This window comes from Diadema antillarum, unplaced genomic scaffold, assembly GCF_040938485.1.
Source record: "Diadema antillarum isolate AM-2024a unplaced genomic scaffold, OU_Dant_1.0 seq00000320_RagTag, whole genome shotgun sequence".
Classification (NCBI taxonomy): Eukaryota; Metazoa; Echinodermata; class Echinoidea; order Diadematoida; family Diadematidae; genus Diadema; species Diadema antillarum.
This window is the reverse complement of record NW_027271339.1, coordinates 1,703,282-1,722,947: the sequence shown is the minus strand read 5'-3', so window position 1 is coordinate 1,722,947 and position 19,666 is coordinate 1,703,282. Positions and strand designations below refer to the sequence as shown.

The window sequence follows — 19,666 nt, the reverse complement described above, 5'->3', positions numbered from 1 at the left end:
AAGCATTTAATTGTCAGTTTCGTTGTCACCAAGATCATGATATGCATACATATATTCTATACAGAGTACCTCACTCACACATGTCAAGAGGCTTAACACAGTATTTTCATCATGGTCTTGTTGCATTTTTGTACATTTCATTGTGCATATTAGTTGATTGTGTGGGTAATATTGTGTTTAAGTTTTGGAAATGGCACATATACATTATGTTGTAGCACCTTTGTTTGAGTGATATTTGTTAATCAGAAGGTTTGTTAGTCTGAAAATAAATAAGGTTTGTTATTCTGAAGGTTCATTATTTTGAAACACACAAATTCTGTAAATCTAGATGTTCATTGATCTGAAACTGAAAGAGGATTTGTTAATCTGAGCATGGAATTAATCTGAGGTATTTATTCCAAAGGTTGGTCATTCCGAAAATGAAATAAGTTCATTATTCTGAAGGTTTGTTAGTCCAAAAATGAAGAAATTTTTGCTATTCGGAAGGTTTGTTAATTCGAAAATGTTAAGATGGTGTGTACTAACAAACCTTTGGAATAATGAACCATATTTCATTTTTTGATCAATGAACCTTCTGCAACAGTGCAGATAAAACTCTTGTGTGCACATAACTTGTGCAAATATGGGCTCCTTTGCAAAATTTGCAGATGTTTCATGCTCACAAAAAGTTATTTTTTAAACATTTTTTAGTATGCATTGTGCAATGCTAGAAAGCCATGGTTATCAACAAATTTTCAGGCTGCCAGTTTTGATATTGCATAGCAACAGGAAAATACCTTATCCTGATAGATTAAAAATTGCCTTCTTTAAATGTCTCGTTTTGTTTTGTTTTGTTTTGTTGTTTTTTTTGTACTGTAGTACAGGCTGATGTTATTTCAGACAAGTTTCCCAGTGCAATGCATAACTGTCCTTTCTTCATTAAATTGTCAAACAAATGTGTAGATAATAGAGTTTGGGCAGAAGTTTTTCAAGCTGGTTTGCCTTGCGTGATTTTTATTGTAGGGTTGTGGAAAAAGCCCACAGGTGTCCTGAACTGAAATGCATGATTATTGGTCTTACAGCCCTGTAATAGGTGTTATACACATAGAGGTGTTAACAGTATCGTTCAATTTGTCACCAATCTTAAAATTTAGATCATTTTGTTCTGTTAAGGGGCAAAACATTTGTGTGTGAGTGTATGCCATGTGTTTGAAGTGTGTGTGCGTGTGTGTGTGTGTGGGGGGGGTGTTGTAAGAAAGGAAATTATTCTGGTAGCATGACAATCGTCGCTGGGGCGACAAGACCTCGTATCTACAAAATGTCAAATGTTCAGGAGAGCAAAAAAACATGGCAGCCAAAGCACTGTATCCAATGGGATAGACATTCTTTGACATGCCGTGGTGGCTTCATTTTTTAGGTAAGACAGCTAGGATTTGGACAGTCTGACCATTAACCCAAAAAAGTCATTTTCACCAAAATTGCAGATACAAGGGCCTTGTCACCCCAGCGACGATATGTATTTTCTTTCTTTCTCTCCCTGTCTCCCTCCCACACACATACACACTAATACACAAGTAGTGTATAACATGTGTAGGACTTTAGTTATACAGTAGGTTTATTGTCACTGTATATTTCTTTTCTGAAGTTTTGTCCTTTTTTGTGTCGATGCTCGCCTATCTATCAACAGCTATAGAACAACCTGTTCTTATTCATTGCTATGTAAAATGTACTACATATGTATATATTGTATGTGCAGGCAATGCTTGTGAATAGAATTTAATGTACAGCTTTTAGTTACGGGCCATGTTGGTATAAACGTGATTTGTGGTGTCGAATAAGCACACCTGTAAAGTAAGGTAATTTTCCTTGTTTTAAACACTTGCCAATGTACGTCAACAAATTGCCTACAAATGCCAAATTGTGTCTAACAATCATGATGAAAACAAATTTAATTCTTTTAAAAACTTTAATTTCCCATCAAACAGAGATATATGTCATCTACTACTACTGTGAGTCTTTAAAGGCATATATCTTAAAATGAAGTAATCCATTATTCACTGTAAAGGAATGTGATTCAATAAAAAGTGATTATTGTTCAATTTGTCAGATATTTCTGCAGTGTTCTCATGTCTGTTCTATGTGTTGTATTGTTAGAAGAAAAGTTTCCTCAATCATGTAGGCCCTATAGTGTGGGTTCAATAGATATAGAAAAAATGTAAAACACATCAGTGTAAATCTGAAGAGAATCAAACAGCCGTTCAAAACTAATGCCATTCCCCCCCCCCCCCTTAATTAAGAGTTCTTGAGATGGCTCCTTCATTAGACATGCAGAATAATTTCAACCATAACATATTCCAGCAACAAGTCAAATGAATATACATGCATTTTAAGTAGAATCAAGTTTCTTTGTGTGTGTGTGTGTGTGTGTGTGTGTGTGTGTGTGTGTTTTGAGGTTTGTGGAATTGTTTCTATTTTTTCTTTGTGAATTGTAGGGGCCTACAATGTTGGCACATGCAGTTATTAACTTTTTAACAGATTAAATATGTTTGAGGAAACTGTGAGTAGAAAATATTACTGCTCAGTATGCACATGTAGGTCTACCACGTGGCAAAAACAAAAAACAAAGGCAAAACGAAGCAAAATACTAGTACAAGTGTACACAGAGAGAGAGAGAGGGAGAGAGAGAGAAACGACTGGAGCTCAACCTACGCTTTAACACACGATCGAGTGGCTGTCGCGTCGCTTGGAGACGAGAGTGTACAGGGGGCCGGGGCACTGCATTAGTGTCCCTGTCTGTATTGAGATACAGGGACACTACGCACGCCACGGCCGGTGACGGCGACGGACGGCTGGCCCGCAGGTACAAAAAAGAGCAGGCATGACAAGGGAGTAGGGTTGTTAACCGCACCGGCAACCCCATGCATCCATCCCAGCACATGAGCACGTACAATGTACAAAACTGTACGTTGATACGTTTACACTACAGTGCAGTGGTTTAGAATAGGTACGAATAATTGTATTGTGCCACCAAAACGCTGTTTCTTCCAATACTATTACCATCACAATACACATACTTCAATTCCTCCTCACATTGCACATACTGACATATTGACATACTGAGTAGTTTCTAGATCTAATCTAGATCTATATCAGCTCTGATGAGGAAGTCTGAACTGGCTGCGGTTGGTAAGTAACGTTAACGTTAACCGTTAGACTTAGAGTTTTAGACTCTGAACGTCTCAAAACTTACAGGATCAAGAGTTCGAATGTTACCTTATTTTCTTCTTTTTTTCACTGGCTCAGTTTGCCGTGTTTACTGTAACGTTAGTGTCTACTCAATAACTTAGTAAATTTAACGTTAGACGAGTTCACACAGCCTAAAAAAAACCTTGCCGTGTGCGTGTGGCGTAGATTCTAACAGTTGAGTTAGACAAGTCTGTAAACTTAAATTACTAACTTTAGAGTGGTCGAGGTTGTCTAATTAACACGTTACGTTAGAACTTGCTAATACAAGTTCCAACTTGTTAGAACTCATGGAATTATAGGAGGGGATCCGTGAAGCCAGACACAGTCTCCGCGGAACATATCCCCAACGACCAGATACAGACCGATCTTTCGGTCAAACATTCACATTGACCGAAAGATCGGTCTGTAGGTTTTCTATCTGGTCGTCGGGGAATGTTCCGTGGAGACTGTGTCTGGCTTCACGGATCCCCTCCTTATACACATGGAGGAGAGACTCCTCCGGACAGACGGATCTTTCTGTCTAACATTCACAGTGCCATCATGAACTACAGATATGGCATATCAGTGGCAATAAATTTACAAAGTAGACAACGGGTCCCGTGAACTCTCTAGCCGATGCTGTACCCGCGGGGCGCTCCTTGTAGTACACAGCGTTGGGGGGGGGGGGGGGGGGGGGGGGGGGGGGGGGGCTGGTCGCAGTTAGCCAATGCTGAAACTTCTTATGAGACTTAACTGTTAGAGATTAATTCATAAATGTAGTATAAATAGATTGTCTACGGAGGAGAGCGATAATGTCCAAAAAATAAGACTCCTCTGGACAGACAGATCTTTCTGTCTATTTTATCTGAATGTGTGATATTTATTTGATGCTGCTCTTTTTTTTTAAGATCTAACCTGTAGGCCCTAACCGTTAGAGTCTAGTCTAGATCTATATATGTAGACAGAAAAATCTGTCTGCCCGGAGAAGTCTTTTATCATTTTTTTTACTTTTACGGCTCTCCTCCGTAGACAAAGATTCTGCGAAGCCAGATGTAGTCTCCGTCGAACATATCCCCGACGACAAGATACAGCTTTACAGACCAATCTTTCGGTGAAGATTATCTGCTTTATACTCTGTCCTGTACCTTCAGAAGAAGTAACTTTAGATTCTAGTTTTTGTAATATAATGTGGTTATTTTTGGAAAGCTGGAGTGTACAGGAAGTCTGCTAACTAGTAAACTATACTCATCGACCACCTATTATTAGATTGACCATCCTCGTGCAAATGGCTTTCTCGCATATAAAATCAAAAGTACGCGTGGGACAGGGCGCAATACACTGGAACATTTGAACATGAATACATATGAAAAGAAATGAGGGGGTTTACAGGTAAATAATTTATGGAAGAAGGAGGAAAAAGAATCGAAGAAAATCTTCATTAGTACAAGTGAACACTTAATTGATGTTAACATGTCTTTCGCCATTCACTAGATTTATGTGCTTTATCGGAGAACAGGCAGTCATTTAAAATGATGAGCTTGCACTTGCGTACAGTAAAAAATATCGCTTGCTTTTCGTGACGCCGAAAATTCCATGTGTATAATATGAGTCGACAATCTGAACCGTGACATGAATCTGCAGTATTTTCTGCTATGGTGAATGAAATAAAGGTTAAACTGAGGAATATTTTCTAAAATACAAGGTATTAAACAAAAAGATGGTCGATGAGTATAAGTACTAGTTCTACTCGCCTACAATACTACACCCTACTAGTCAGGTAGTAAGTCCAACCATTCATCTAGTTAAATTCACAATTTTAATTCATGTGCATAATGTTCCTCACAAGTCCATTCCCAAACATGTGTAGGCCTAAATATCCTGATCCTTATTCCTATGACCTGAGAGCTTTAGATATGAATTTACAAAATGAATTTATAAAACCTATGGTATATATAGGAATTAATGACACTATACATTTTATGTGCTGTCTTCTATGACAAAGCTCGGATTCTCTTGGCACAATCGATCAAGGTTTTACTTGTTTCGTGTTATTTTAAGGTAGGCCGAAGTTCCAAATTAAAGAAAATCCTGTTCAAGTGATTTCATAAAATTTTTTATGATGTTCATGTTTGTACACTATGTTTACAGTGCAGTGCAAATCGAATCTGCTGAAGAGATCACAGCCAGAATGACGGTCCGTTAATTAAGGAAAGACTTCCCTCAAAAAGCCTTCGCAAAGAAACTAGGAGTTGTTTGGACTGTAGTGTGATGAAGTCTGGATCTATCTAGCATCACAGACTTTTAAGATGTCTGACGAAAATGGGGAAACCAGGTGAGTGCTATACTAGAAACATGAAGGCAGCCACCATAAAGTTCTGTGTGTGCACTCTACCATCGTACCATGCACATTTCTAGGTTTATTTCCTTCAAACTGGTATGGAAGGGCATGATGGTGAAACTTAGACCCCTTATTGTTTTTGGTGATGCTGCTCCAAGTGTTTTGCCTCTTAAAGCATTAATAACTAGAAATTGGCGCTCGGTGGGTTGCGCAGCCGAGCACATGTATCCTTTGAACCCACAGCATCATACATCATCTCAATATATAGAGCTCACACAGAAATTCCATAAATAAATACAGTTATCATGGCAACAATGATCCTGTCCACATTTTGCCTCTGGGTACCAAATTTGATGACAATAATATGATGCAGCGGTGTAACTCTGCAGAATCTAAAGTATCCTCTGGTAGTACCTGTGAAGGAATACAATTATGGAGTAATCTGGATGCATTGTAAACCTAACCCTCTTCCAATCTGCGATTTGGATGAATTTGGGATAAAAATGTATAATATGGCAATACAGTATTGTAGGTGACAACAGGTATCAATGCAGACAATTTTTTGTTTTGTTTCCACTTCTGATACTTTATTGTTTTGTTAACTGACGAAACGGGTTCCATGACAAATGCTGTGATGACAAATGCTCCGGCAAGGAATCCTAGTGTTGAAGAGCACATAAAGCTTAACTCTTACCATAATCCAAATCTTTAGTCTGCCTTGAACCTAACACCCAATCATACCCATGGAGAAGAAACGCAGCCGGTAGAGCGCTCACAAGGAAATCTCTGCTATTTCCACAAAAATTCTTGTTACCATGTCTCCGCCCACACCAAAAACAATAGGCGTCTTCGTCTTACATTAATAACCCTTCATGCCAAATTTGAAGATGATCGAAGAAGACCTGCAGCCAGTAGAGCGCTCACAAGCAGACCCTATTGGATTTACCTTTTCATGTATAAAGACGGAACAAGCGAGGGCGCCATCACCAAAAACAATAGGCCTCTTCATCTTACCATAATACACCTTCATGCCAAATTTGAAGATGATTGAAGAAGAACTGCAGCCAGTAGAGCGCTCACAAGCAGATGCTATTGGATTTACCTTTTCATGTATAAAGACGGAACAAGCGAGGGCGCCATCACCAAAAAGAATAGGCGTCTTTACCATAATGGACCTTCATGCCAAATCTGAAGATGATTGGAGAAGAAACGTAGCCGGTAGAGCGCTCACAAGGAAATCTCTGCTATTTCCACAAAAATTCTTGTTACCATGGCAACAGTGTCTCTGCCCACTCCAAAAACAAGAGGCTTCCTCTCTAAACCATAATACGCCTTCATGCCAAATTTGAAGATGATTGAAGAAGACCTGCAGCCAGTAGAGCGCTCACAAGCAGACCCTATTGGATTTACTTTTTCATGTATAAAGACGGAACAAGCAAGGGCACCATCATCAAAAACCATAGGCATCTTTGTCTTATCATAATACACCTTCATGCCAAATTTGAAGATGATCGAAGAAGAACTGCAGCCAGTAGAGCGCTCAAAAACAGACCCTACTAAATTTACCTTTTCATGTATAAAGACGGAACAACCGAGGGCGCTATCACCAAAAACAATAGGCCTCTTCATCTTACCATAATACACCTTCATGCCCAATTTGAAGATGATCGAAGGACTGCAGCCAGTAGAACGCTCACAAGCAGACTCTATTGGATTTACCTTTTCATGTATAAAGACGGAACAAGCGAGGGCGCCATCACCAAAAACAATAGGCGTCTTCGTCTAACCATAATACACCTTCATGCCAAATTTGAAAATGATCGAAGAAGAACTGCAGCCAGTAGAGCGCTCACAAGCAGACCCTATTGGATTTACCTTTCCACGTATAAAGACGGAACAAGCGAGGGCGCCATCACCAAAAACAATAGGCATCTTCGTCTAACCATAATACACCTTCATGCCAAATTTAGAGATGATTGAAGAAGAACTGCAGCCAGTAGAGCGCTCACAAGCAGACCCTATTGGATTTACTTTTTCATGTATAAAGACGGAACAAGCAAGGGTGCCATCACCAAAAACAATAGGCGTCTTCGTCTAACCATAATACACCTTCATGCCAAATTTGAAGATGATCGGAAAAGAAACGCAGCTGGTAGAGCGCTCACAAGGAAATCTCTGTGGCGGCGGCAGACGCGTTTCTTTTCCGATCATCTTCAAATTTGGCATGAAGGTGTATTATGGTTAGACGAAGACGCCTATTGTTTTTGGTGATGGCGCCCTTGCTTGTTCCGTCTTTATACATGAAAAGGTAAATCCAATAGAGTCTGCTTGTGAGCGCTCTTCTGGCTGCAGTCCTTTTTTGATCATCTTCAAATTGGGCATGAAGGTGTATTATGATAAGACAAAGATGCCTATGGTTTTTATGCCTCCGCCACGAAGTGGTGCCGGAGGCATTATGTTTTCGGGTTGTCCGTCCGTCCGTCCGTCCGTCCGTCCGTCCGTCCGTCCGTCTTTCCGTCCGTCCGTCCGTCCTTCCGTCCGTCCGTAATGAATTTTGTGGACAGGGTAACTACCAAAACCTTTTGAGGTATCCTAATGAAACTTGGCATGTATGTGTATTAGGGGGTGAAGTTGTGCCTATCAACTTTTGGGTGCACATGCTCAAGGTCAAAGGTCAAAAGGTCAAGGTCAAATGCTTAAAATTTTACTATTTCCCCCATATCTATGCAATGCCTGAAGATATTTTCTTGAAACTTAGTGTATACATGTACTACCCAATTAAGATTCTCTGGTGAAAGTTTGGGGTCATGAGGTCAAAAGGTCAGAGGTCAAAAGGTCAAGCAAAATGTTAAAATTTCACTTTTTTCTCTGTATCTTGGAAATTGTTCAAGGTATCTTCATGGAACATAGTATATATGCATCTACTGACTGGCAGTGGTTATCTAGGGAATTTAGGGTTCATGGGGTCAAAGGTCAGGGGTCAAAGGTCAAGGGCAATACTTCAAAATTTTACTATTTTCCTTATATTTATGCAATGCCAGCAGGATTTTTTTTTTAAACTCAATGTATGCATGTATAACCCAATAGAGATTCTCTGGGATTTTTTTTTTTGCCAAGAACGTCAAAGGTCAAAAGGTCAAAGATCAAGTGAAAGTGCTGAACTTACTTCTTTCTCCATATCTCGGAAGTGGCTCAAGTTATCTTGAAACCTAGTACATGCTGAATTTATGTATGTTCTGCCTGACAGTGATTCTCTTATAAATCAAAGGCCAGATGAAAATGATAACAATTTACTGTTCAATACAGAAATTGCGCTTTTTCTCCATACCTTGAAAATTACTCAGTGCATAAACTTATGAAATGGTCAATGTCAAGTTAAAGTTCTTAAATCCCCAAATACATGCTCTCCTATTCATCCAATTAAACATAGGTCAAGGAAGGTAAACATTCAATACATTTGTGACAATCATGTCATTTTAATATTTTGCCAATTTTGTGAAAATGTAATCACACATTGTCCACATGTACTATAGACCTATTAGGAGAATCATGCATTATGGCGGAGGCATACCAGTCGCCATAGCGACATTTCTAGTTGATGATGGCACCCTTGCTTGTTCCGTCTGTGTACATGAAAAGGTAAATCCAATAGGGTCTGCTTGTGAGCGCTGTATTGGCTGCAGTCCTTCTTCGATATCTTCAAATTTGGCATGAAGGTGTATTATGGTAAGATGAAGAGGCCTATTGTTTTTGATGATGGCGCCCTCGCTTGTTCCGTCTTTATACATGAAAAGGTAAATTCAATAGGGTCTGCTTGTGAGCGCTGTATTGGCTGCAGTCCTTCTTCGTTCATCTTCAAATTTGGCATGAAGGTGTATTATGATAAGACAAAGATGCCTATGGTTTTTGGTGATGGCGCCCTCGCTTGTTCCGTCTTTATACATGAAAAGGTAAATCCAATAGGGTCTGCTTGTGAGCGCTCTACTGGCTGCAGGTCTTCTTCGATCATCTTCAAATTTGGCATGAAGGTGTATTATGGTAAGATGAAGACGCATATTGTTTTTGGTGTGGGTGGAGACATCGTTGCCATGGTAACAAGAATTTTTGTGGAAATAGCAGAGATTTCCTTGTGAGCGCTCTACCGGCTGCGTTTCTTCTCCATGGGTATGATTGGGTGTTAGGTTCAAGGCAGACTAAAGATTTGGATTATGGCAAGAGTTAAGCTTTATGTGTGCTTCAACACTAGGATTCCTTGCCGGAGCATTTGTCATCACAGCATTTGTCATGGAACCCGTTTTGTCAGTTAACAAAACAATAAAGTATCAGAAGTGGAAACAACAAAAAAAATTGTCTGCATTGATACCTGTTGTCACCTACAATACTGTATTGCCATATTATACATTTTTATCCCAATTCATCCAAATCGCAGATTGGAAGAGGGTTAGGTTTACAATGCATCCAGATTACTCCATAATTGTATTCCTTCACAGGTACTACCAGAGGATACTTTAGATTCTGCAGAGTTACACCACTGCATCATATTATTGTCATCAAATTTGGTACCCAGAGGCAAAATGTGGACAGGATCATTGTTGCCATGATAACTGTATTTATTTATGGAATTTCTGTGTGAGCTCTATATATTGCAATGATGTCTGCTGCTGTGGGTTCGGGGGATACATGTGCTCGGCTGCGCGACCCGCCGAGCGCCAATTTCTAGTTTACCAGGTACTATTCCTTCTTGAAAAGTGCTGCTTGAATGTGAATTTATTCACAAAGATAAATGTGTTAATATTCAACCATGAATGACATGCCTCTAAAAAACAACAATAACAAAAAAGGTCAAAGGTATTTTTTTTTATATACAGGTACCTCTTGTGTGTGGCATTTAGGCAGCATTTCTTGACAGACTTTTTTCTGAATTCTTAATATTTCAGTAAGAAAGGGATTCTATCCATGTATAAAATGTGTGTTGCTACATCATTCCATAAAAGTAATTGTACTCCTGGTATAACAAAGTCCTTTGGACCAGCGAGTTTCTTTCATTATGTCAAAATTTTGTTATAACTGAACAGTAGGCCTATAGTGTGTAAACATATATAGATGATGGTTTTGGGATGTGAATTTGATTTTGTTGTAACAAGAATTTTGTTTTAACCATGTTCGTTATAATGGGAGAGCACTGTATCTGGAGTGACTTTCACAATGTGTATTTTCATATCCTCATAAATGCAAGATGTCTGTACATTTCTCTTGATGTGTTTTTCAACTGTAAGCACACCAGTGGAGAACCAAAAGTCTTCCAGGGCACATCGCAATTCAGGGTGTCAGTGCGAACTTGGTAATGCCAGTGACACTGAGAACGATGTCAGTGATTCATCCATTACAGCAGAGTCAGTGTCATCCTCCCAGTACAGACTGCAACGAAGGCCTAAGAGTACAGTAAGCAATGACTATGCAATTCCAATTGCTTTGTATGATATGAATGAAACTTTACCAAAAGTATCAAAGCCTGTAGCAGGGGTTTTTCACTTTGCCAGTCGGAGAAGTTTTGTGAAAAACAAGTACACTGCTTCTGTCTTTTTGTTTCATTTTTTTTTTTTGGGGGGGGGGGGGGTTGGAGAGGGGAAAGAAATGGTTAAATCTTAAAGAAAATATAAAAGTGAGATACACCTTGTTGCAGATAGGCAAAATTTTGTTTTTAAATCTATTTTTTTTTAATAGATAGATATTGAGCTTACTTTACCACATCACTTCTACCAATAGATCATTTTTACTTACATAACCATCACACTGAAAGAAGTCATTTATTAGCAAGAAGTCCTTTCAGGCACTAAATAGCATTTACAGCGAGATTTTTTTTTGATATTCACAGATTTACACAAAGTATATTTGTTTGCAGGGAATTGAATCTGAAAATGATATGTCATTTGAATAAGTGCTCAAATGGGCTTCTTCCTCCATGCTGTAAGTTCATGTCACAGATTAGGTATCCCCCAAATAGGCCATTTTTGCTGTGTAATGTACCCTAGCTAAGAAAATCATCAGAATTTTTACCCAATTTAATGTACCAGTATTATATCTCTTCCACGTATATGAAAGATTTTCTGAAAATTAATATCACATCTATATTTAAAACCATAAAATAGAAATAAGACATTTTTAATCTTCATTGCTGAAATCTTTCTAGGATTTTATACACCTATATTTCAAGTGGAAAAAAGCATGGGACACATTTATTATTTATTGTGTTACGTTACTTTGCTTTGTGTGATGGGGATGCCTGTGTATGTGAATGAAAGCTATATGAATACAGTTTTTTACAACGGGTACACGCTGAGGTCTGCTGCCATGATCATCTTCTTTCAGCAGCATGATAGCGAGAAAAAAAAAACAAAAAAAACAAAAAACCCAACAACACACATACAAAATGTTATAAATCAGTATTTGAGCTGCTATATTGTAGTCTTCATGTTCATTTTAGATACAGTAACTAAGCAGAAAGAAAACACCAAGTCGAACCAAAACTTAAGACATGAGTATGCCTGTATAGGCTTGCAGCTCCATTGTGTATATCACATCCATTGCATGACATATGGCCCAGTTTATTACTGTGTAACCTTTCTGTATTTTCTATTCCATCAGCCAAATCATTTCAGGACTCAGACTGCCCCCTCCCGCCTGCAACATCACAGAATGCCTCTGAAGAGTTCACCAAGGCCAGGTAAACAATTCTGAATCAGATCAAACAATATTAATGTTCAGAGTCTGAGTTGCATAAAGAAACAGTAGGATGACAGGCTGACTGTGTCACCAGTATGTCTTCTTTACAAACAAAATGGTGTACCTAGAAAGACCAGCTGAGTGTGTTTTATGAAATCACATCAAGAGACAAAATCACTTTTGTCCCTTGGTTAGGTCAAAGGATGGTGAGGCAGTGTGTGTGAGAGAATCACAACTCTCACATTGAAGATATCCCCTTTCTTGACACAAGCAAAGTGCAAACCTGGTGAAGACATCCTTATTATTCACACTCTGGAAAATTAGCAAATGATATCAACTTTGTAGTTAACTCGGATGGCTTGTGATAGTGAATGATATGAACCAGGCCCCTTGTGCTGTACAAGAAGAGGCAGAAAGCAACAATTAGTGAATTTCTTAAGTCATGGTTTTATTGTCACATTCATCTTGGAAGAGGTACCTGTACCAGGAATTTGAAGCCACAGGATGTCCTTGTTTAATCTGTCAAAGAATTGAGTATCACACCAATAAGCATTACACACACACATATGTATACGTCTACCATGTACATTAAAAAAAATCCATTGAAGTGATAGTGAATGCATGAAGACACGCACAAACAAACACCCACACACACACACACGCACAAAAGAGTTTAAGAATTGGAAATGTTTGAAATCAGTACTGTGACCAAAAATTAAGACTGTCAGGAGTATACAGATCTTTGGGGATGGTATAGCTTCACTTGAGATGGGGGTTCAGGTTTTAATATTTTTCGAGGTAATTAGACCCCACTTACAGTGAAAATGAGGCCAGCCTAAATTTCACTGTGAATGCTCAACAGGCCAAATGCGGTACCAAACATGACTGCGCATTTGGCCAAGCTCTGGAGGTAGTCTTTGCCTGGGCTCTGCCCGGGCTTGGCCTAGCCTTTTCTCAATGTAAGCAAAAGCTGGACCAAATGCAGTACCAAATTGCAAGCCCAGAAATGCAGTGATCATGACATCATGGGATATGACGTCATCACGCATGTAGTAAAATTTCTTTAGTGTACGATACTTCATTTTTTATTTATTTTTTATTTTTTGTCTGCATTGATTTCCAAACTTGTGATTGAATATTAGTTATCATCGAATCATCTTGACTGTACTTCACCATTTCCTACTTATATTTTGCTGATAAATTCTGTAAGATACACATAATTTTGTGTGTGTGTGTGTGTGTGTGTGTATGTGTGTGTTTGCAGATTCGACCAGTGCAGGGTAAAGCTAAATCCATGGCTAAGCCCACTGTATAAAAAACTAGAGCTCCAGTCACCTTCCTTTGTGTTAGTTTAAAATGATATCGCGTGAGATTCTGTTCATATTTTGTTATTTGGGTTGTTTGGGATCGACTTCAGCCATTAATTTGCTGAGTAATCCCACTTCTCTATTCCATAACAGGTGTGTCTATTTGTGAATGGTGTGATTTAGGCTTTAATTATTAAATCATTCTAATAGTAATGGTAATGATCATTAATAATTACATCCGGTTATATAACTAGTATCAATGAATTGATAATAATCATGATAAAATGGTCAACAAAATATTAAATTGTCAAGCCATTAATCATTATAACAATTTATTCTGTCTTATTTAAAAACAGAGTAGTCTATTCAGAGCCAATAGGCCTGCTTTAAAAAAGAGCCCTGTTAACATAAATATACAATACAGATCAGAACTTATTATTTGCACAGTGTAAAGAGATATTACGACAAAACCAAAATATACCAAGTCAGACACAAAAACAACTAAACAAGAAAAACAAACAGAAACAATTTAAACTAAACTCATAACAGATAAGATACTATATAACAAAACAGGGTAATCAATTTGACACACAACAGTTGTGGCTTTAGTCGGTGCACAAAATTATAGAAGAATAAACCAGAATTTGCGTTAAATCTGCACTGAGAAGTTAATTAATTGTATTTGGGTCTTGAAAGAGATGAGTGTTGTTGCAGTTCGAATATGGGTTGGGAGTTTGTTGTAAATACTGGGTGCTATGAAAGAAAATGATCATTTTTAAAATTTGATGTTGGGCTTCGGAATAAACAGTGGATTTAGAGTAGAATGATGGGTGACATAATATATAGGACATTCTGTGGCAAGATCATTCAGGTAGTACGGTGCTATATACAATGTATATGAATCATGAAGTATCTTTAAAACAAAAATACAATACTGATAGTTAATTGTACTGTCGATGCTTTGCCACCCATGTCTATTCAATAGAGTTTCTTTGGTAGTTGAGTAATTTGCATTTAGAACCAGTCTTGCATATATCTATTTTGAGTTTGTTGTAGTTTGACATGGTCTGTTTTGTTGCACTTTCCCCAAACCACCGAGCAATACTCTATGTGCAATAGGATAAATGAGTAATACAGCTGTGCAAGAATTTTTCCTGTTCAAAAAGACTTTATCCTCCTGATACATGATTATTGCTCGATTAACTTTGCTAATTATATTCGATACATGTAATGACCAGTTTAAACTCTGATCAAGAATTACACCAAGATACTTGATATTTGTAACATTTTCAAGGTAATCTTCTCCGTGAGTAATTTTTAGAATCTGATTTCTAATCTTACGTTTGGTTCAAAAAACCATAAGTTTTGTTTCAGTGGCATCGATTTTCATTTGATTAATTCTAAACCATTCATGCAATAAATTGTATTCCTTCTACAATAGCAATGATTACCCATGATTTTTGCAGGCCACTTAATAGTTTGTTCACATGCAGAGTGCCACCATGACAAAATTTTGAAAGGTTTAAATTTAGGCCAGTCTAGTGGCCTAAATTTAGAAGGTGGGGTCCTACCTTCTGTTATAACCATGTTATCTTGCTTTGTCTTTGGATATCAGCCATTTCAATATGGATTTTCATCATATAAACTTTTTATTCCTCTTAGAATTGTATGTTCTTTAATACTTCATGTAAGTAGTTATTAATTATCTCACCCCCCCCCCCAAAAAAAAAAAAAAATTAAAACCTTTATCCCCATCTCAACCAAAACTATACCATCCCTTTAATTTCTCAGTTGTAGATTGACTGCAAATATCATGTACAGCTGGAAGCAATGTTGGTACAGAAATAAGATAATTACCTCAGTTATAGAATTGTTTTCTGTTGCCAATCATTTGTCATCTCGTACATGGCAGCATAGATATTGTGAGTGATGAATACTTTCACATAGTGAATAGAAGAATGGTGATTAATTGTTGAACTTGATTTCCATCATTCTCCACACACACTACCATTATACACCAGGCTCAGTAGACACATCTGATGCATCCTCAGAAACCTCCTCCCATGAGTGGGCCTACCCTTCCCATGTCACCTGCCATGTTTCCCATGATGCACCTGGCTACTATGAATACCACCGCCCCATTTCAGTCTACCGAAAGCCTTTACGGCGACCACTTAGCCTGCCACAAGCCTTTGATGACAGCGAGAAGCTTCACCATCCCGACTTGAACCCAGGCCAGAGGGAGTATCTGTGGCACACAGCTAGTGTCTACAGTGTGGGCAACATGAAGTCACTACAGCAGAGGAGATACAGGCAGATCCTTAATCACCAGGTTGAGACAGGTGAGAAGCTACAGGAGGGGTGGGGAAAATGGTAGAGAGAGATTTGACTTTATTTATAGAGTGTTGAGTTACCATGCAAACTCCCAAGATCACTAGATATGTGACCTTTTTGTAGTGTCTATTAATTGAGAACAACAATTATTGCAGTTGATCTGACAAAATTTCTGCGCGTATGTGATTTGCATATAATTTGGTAATAAACTGGACAAAATTGACCATGCTGCCATACTGTCCATTTTCTCTTTTTGTACCACATACTGATAGGATTCCACACCAGAGAGGAAGTGGAGAGATACTACAAATACTTGGTAGGCACCAGAAAGCGCCAATATGAGGCAGACCCAAGTGTGTGGAGGAACCCACCCAAGCTCCCTGTTCGGCCAAAATACTTTCACAGATGTACCCGCTCTGCTGGCGATGTTGATGAAACTCGGAAAATTAACACTGGATACTACAGGGAGAATAGGTCCAATGGCAAGAAATCCTCAGGTGAGTGTTCAGTTTGGTGTAACACAATTATATGGCAATGATCGTCGTATTTTATGTTCCGTTTTCTGCTAAAACTTTTGCAAGAATGTCTATTTTCTTTGTCGTTTTCTATTCATCTGTACTGGGTGTTATAAGGAAATGCAATTGGTTTTATGAAGAAAGCGGGCTACTAGCATAGACATGTAATTTCCCTTGGGGGCTCTGCCACATGTATGTCTTGGTTTCTCCTAATCCCAAGGCCAGAGAACTTGGAAATACAGTAGCATACCTGTACTTTGAGATATTTCAATGCAGATGCCAAACCTCTTTACCCTGCTACATCATTTTGGAGGTAAAATGGTTTTATTTACACCCTTGTTACACCCATCATCACTTGGATTTTAGTAGTATCTCATCTTAATGACTTACTTTTTTATGCCTCCGCCACGAAGTGGTGCTGGAGGCATTATGTTTTCGGGCTGTCCATCCGTCCGTACGTACGTCCGTCCACTTTCGTTTACGCGATAACTTGAGTAATATTGACTGGAATTTTACCAAACTTGGTCCAAGTATAAAGTGTGATGGGGCAATTACTTGATTAGATTTTGGGTGAAATCGGCCGAAGGTCAAAGGTCAAGGTCAAATCATGAAATTGTATCTGTTTACGCGATAACTCTAGACTGGATCAAGCAAATTTTACCAAACTTTGTCCGAGGATGATGTATGGTGGGACAATTACTTGATAAATTTTTGAGTGAAATCGGACAGAGGTCAAAGGTCAAGGATCAAGGTCAAATCCTGAAATTTATCTGTTTACGTGATAACTCAAAACTGGATGAAGCAGCTTTCACCAAACTTGGTCCAAGGATGTATGATGGGGCAATTAGTTGAGTAGATTTTAGTGACATTGGCAAGAGGTCAAAGGTCAAAAGGTCAAGGTCAAATGCTAAAAATGTTGCTATTTCCCCCATATCCATGCAATGCCCAAAGGTATTTTCTTGAAACTTAGTGTAGACATGTACTACTGCATAGAGATTCTCCAGAGAGAGTTTCATGTCATAAGGTCAAAGGTCAAAAGGTCAAAGATTAGGTGAAAATGTTACAATTTCACTTTTCTCGCAAATGGGTCAATGTATCTTCATGGAACTTGGTGCATACGCATGTACTGACTGGCAGGGATTATCTAGGGAATTTAGGGGTGATGGGTCAATATAGTCAGGGGTCAAAGGTCAAGGTCAACTCTTCAAAATTTTACTATTTCTCTCATTTACTAGTATATGCAATGCTTGCATTATTATTTTTAAAACTTTATATACATGTATTACCTAATGGAGATTCTCTTGGAAATTTCCTGCCAGAAGGTCAAAGGTTAAGGGTCAAGGCCAGGTTTAAATGCAAAATAAAAGAATCTGTTTTATACTGTAATTAAACTCTTTCTTCATACCTTGAAAATTACTCAATGCATAAACTTATAAAAGGGTCAGTCAGAAGTCAAGTAAAAATCCTCAATTCCCCAAATACATGTACCTGCACTCTTAGACAATTATAGCAATTTTTTTTTTTTACCTAGTTCAAGGAAAGTGAACATTCAAGACATTTCTCACAAACCTGTCATTTCAATGCTTTGCCAGTTGTGTGAAACTGTCATCACACATTGTGAAGACATTGCATTATACACCTATTGGGCGAATCATGTATTATGGCGGAGGCATCAGTCGCCATAGCGACATTTCTAGTTGTTGTTTTGTGTTTTGCTCTTTGACAGCATGCTGCTGCAAGACTGTTATGTAGAAATACCGGTAACTTCTGGTCACCAAACACAGCATTAAGTTTAAGTTATACTGTACACACCAAATATTTTGCAAGGTTTTTATATTCACAAATTTTGCAAGTCAGATGCCATTTGCAAATTTAAAAACATGCAAAAATATTAACTCCGATCCTGACAGTCAGCACTGTGCTCAACAATCACGAATTTAACATTGAACTTATGTAATTGAGTTGTGAATTTTCTTCAATTTGTCTCCCTCTACAAATGAAATTTGTAGGATCGCAACTGCTGATCTGTAATTGAACAAACGTGTCAGAAAAAAGAAACACGGAACTCGAACCTGTCATCTACTGCTTTCCGGGCAGCGACACTACCACCAGGCTATCCCTGATTGCCAGCAGTGATAAGATGTTTGTTGAATTAAAGATCAGCAATTGCAATCTTACAAATTTCATTTGTAGAAGGAGACAAATTGAAGAAAATTCACACCTCAGCCTTCACACCCACTGATTGATATTCTTTTGTTTACTTGTGAAATTATCAGGAAGTCCCAATTCATGAAAAATTAGACTCCCTAAATATGTGGTGTATACAGTATTCATTAGCCTTGTCTCAAAACAGAGGGCAATGATTCTGTGAATTGATCCTTCCCCTTACCTTTAAATCAGTGAATCTGGGGTATCACTGAGGAGATGTTGCTCTTTGTTTGAAGTTTCTTTGGTTGAAATATCTTAACTCTGCAGTCATGTAGAGTTTACTGCTGTTCTTCCATATTGGGACCACAACTATATACTGCCAGACTTGTGATACTTTGCCTGCTTCCCATGCACCATTGTTTGAGATGGGTTGTTATTGACACTATAGTGATGGAGAATTACAACCACTCATTGGTTTGTTTCTGCCTTTAGATTATTCACCTTATCAATGGATAGTGCAAAACCATTAAGGAATAAAAGTGCAATACAAATTCTTTATAGACATGACTCTTTGCTATCCTACCAATCTTGCCTCTCACAGGCAAAGAATCAAAAGGGAGCCTAAATAAGTCAATGGAGAAGCTGAGCCTATTCTACAGTACGGACCTCAAGAGGACATTACCCAGGGAACGCAAGGAAGAGGCCAAGTCCTAAATCCAGTTCCAAACCAGGACCTCAGAGGAATGATTTATTTTCGTGCATATGTTCATGTATGTGTGTATTTTTCTTTTGTGTGTTACTAGGATGAGTTTTACTGTGATCTGACATTTCTCTTTCCCAAAAGGGCAGAAAAAACAGGACCCCTTCCATGACATGAGGTCAAACTGTTTTTGATACATTCCAGTTTCTTTGAAAATTTTGGTAAAAGTCATCTTTACTGTGCAACAGATGACCAAGGAATTGCCGCTTGTAGAGGACATGTCATCATTGATTGGACCAAGGTCCATGATTGGACTGTGTAAAGTGTGGTACAGTGCACTCCTGTTATAACAAACATGGTTATAAATAACACAATTCCGGTTACAACGAAGTAAATA

General features: G+C 38.3%; 1 protein-coding gene across 3 annotated transcripts; it reads left to right on the top strand.

Annotated features, from left to right (window-relative positions):
- The first annotated feature begins 3,092 nt into the window (after positions 1–3,092).
- Positions 3,093–19,614, top strand: LOC139730529 (uncharacterized). 3 transcript variants are annotated; one of them, XM_071641382.1, is made up of 7 exons: positions 3,093–3,165; positions 5,353–5,536; positions 10,819–10,984; positions 12,188–12,266; positions 15,594–15,914; positions 16,179–16,403; positions 19,171–19,614. In XM_071641382.1, the coding sequence occupies exons 2-7, from the start codon at positions 5,511–5,513 to the stop codon at positions 19,281–19,283; spliced, it is 930 nt and encodes a 309-aa protein (XP_071497483.1). In that variant the 5' UTR covers positions 3,093–3,165; positions 5,353–5,510; the 3' UTR covers positions 19,284–19,614. The 3 variants fall into 3 exon arrangements, with proteins under 3 accessions (XP_071497483.1, XP_071497482.1, XP_071497485.1); XM_071641381.1 differs by lacking the exon at positions 3,093–3,165 and adding an exon at positions 4,192–4,315; XM_071641384.1 differs by lacking the exon at positions 3,093–3,165 and adding an exon at positions 4,192–4,360.
- The last annotated feature ends 52 nt before the right edge of the window (positions 19,615–19,666 follow it).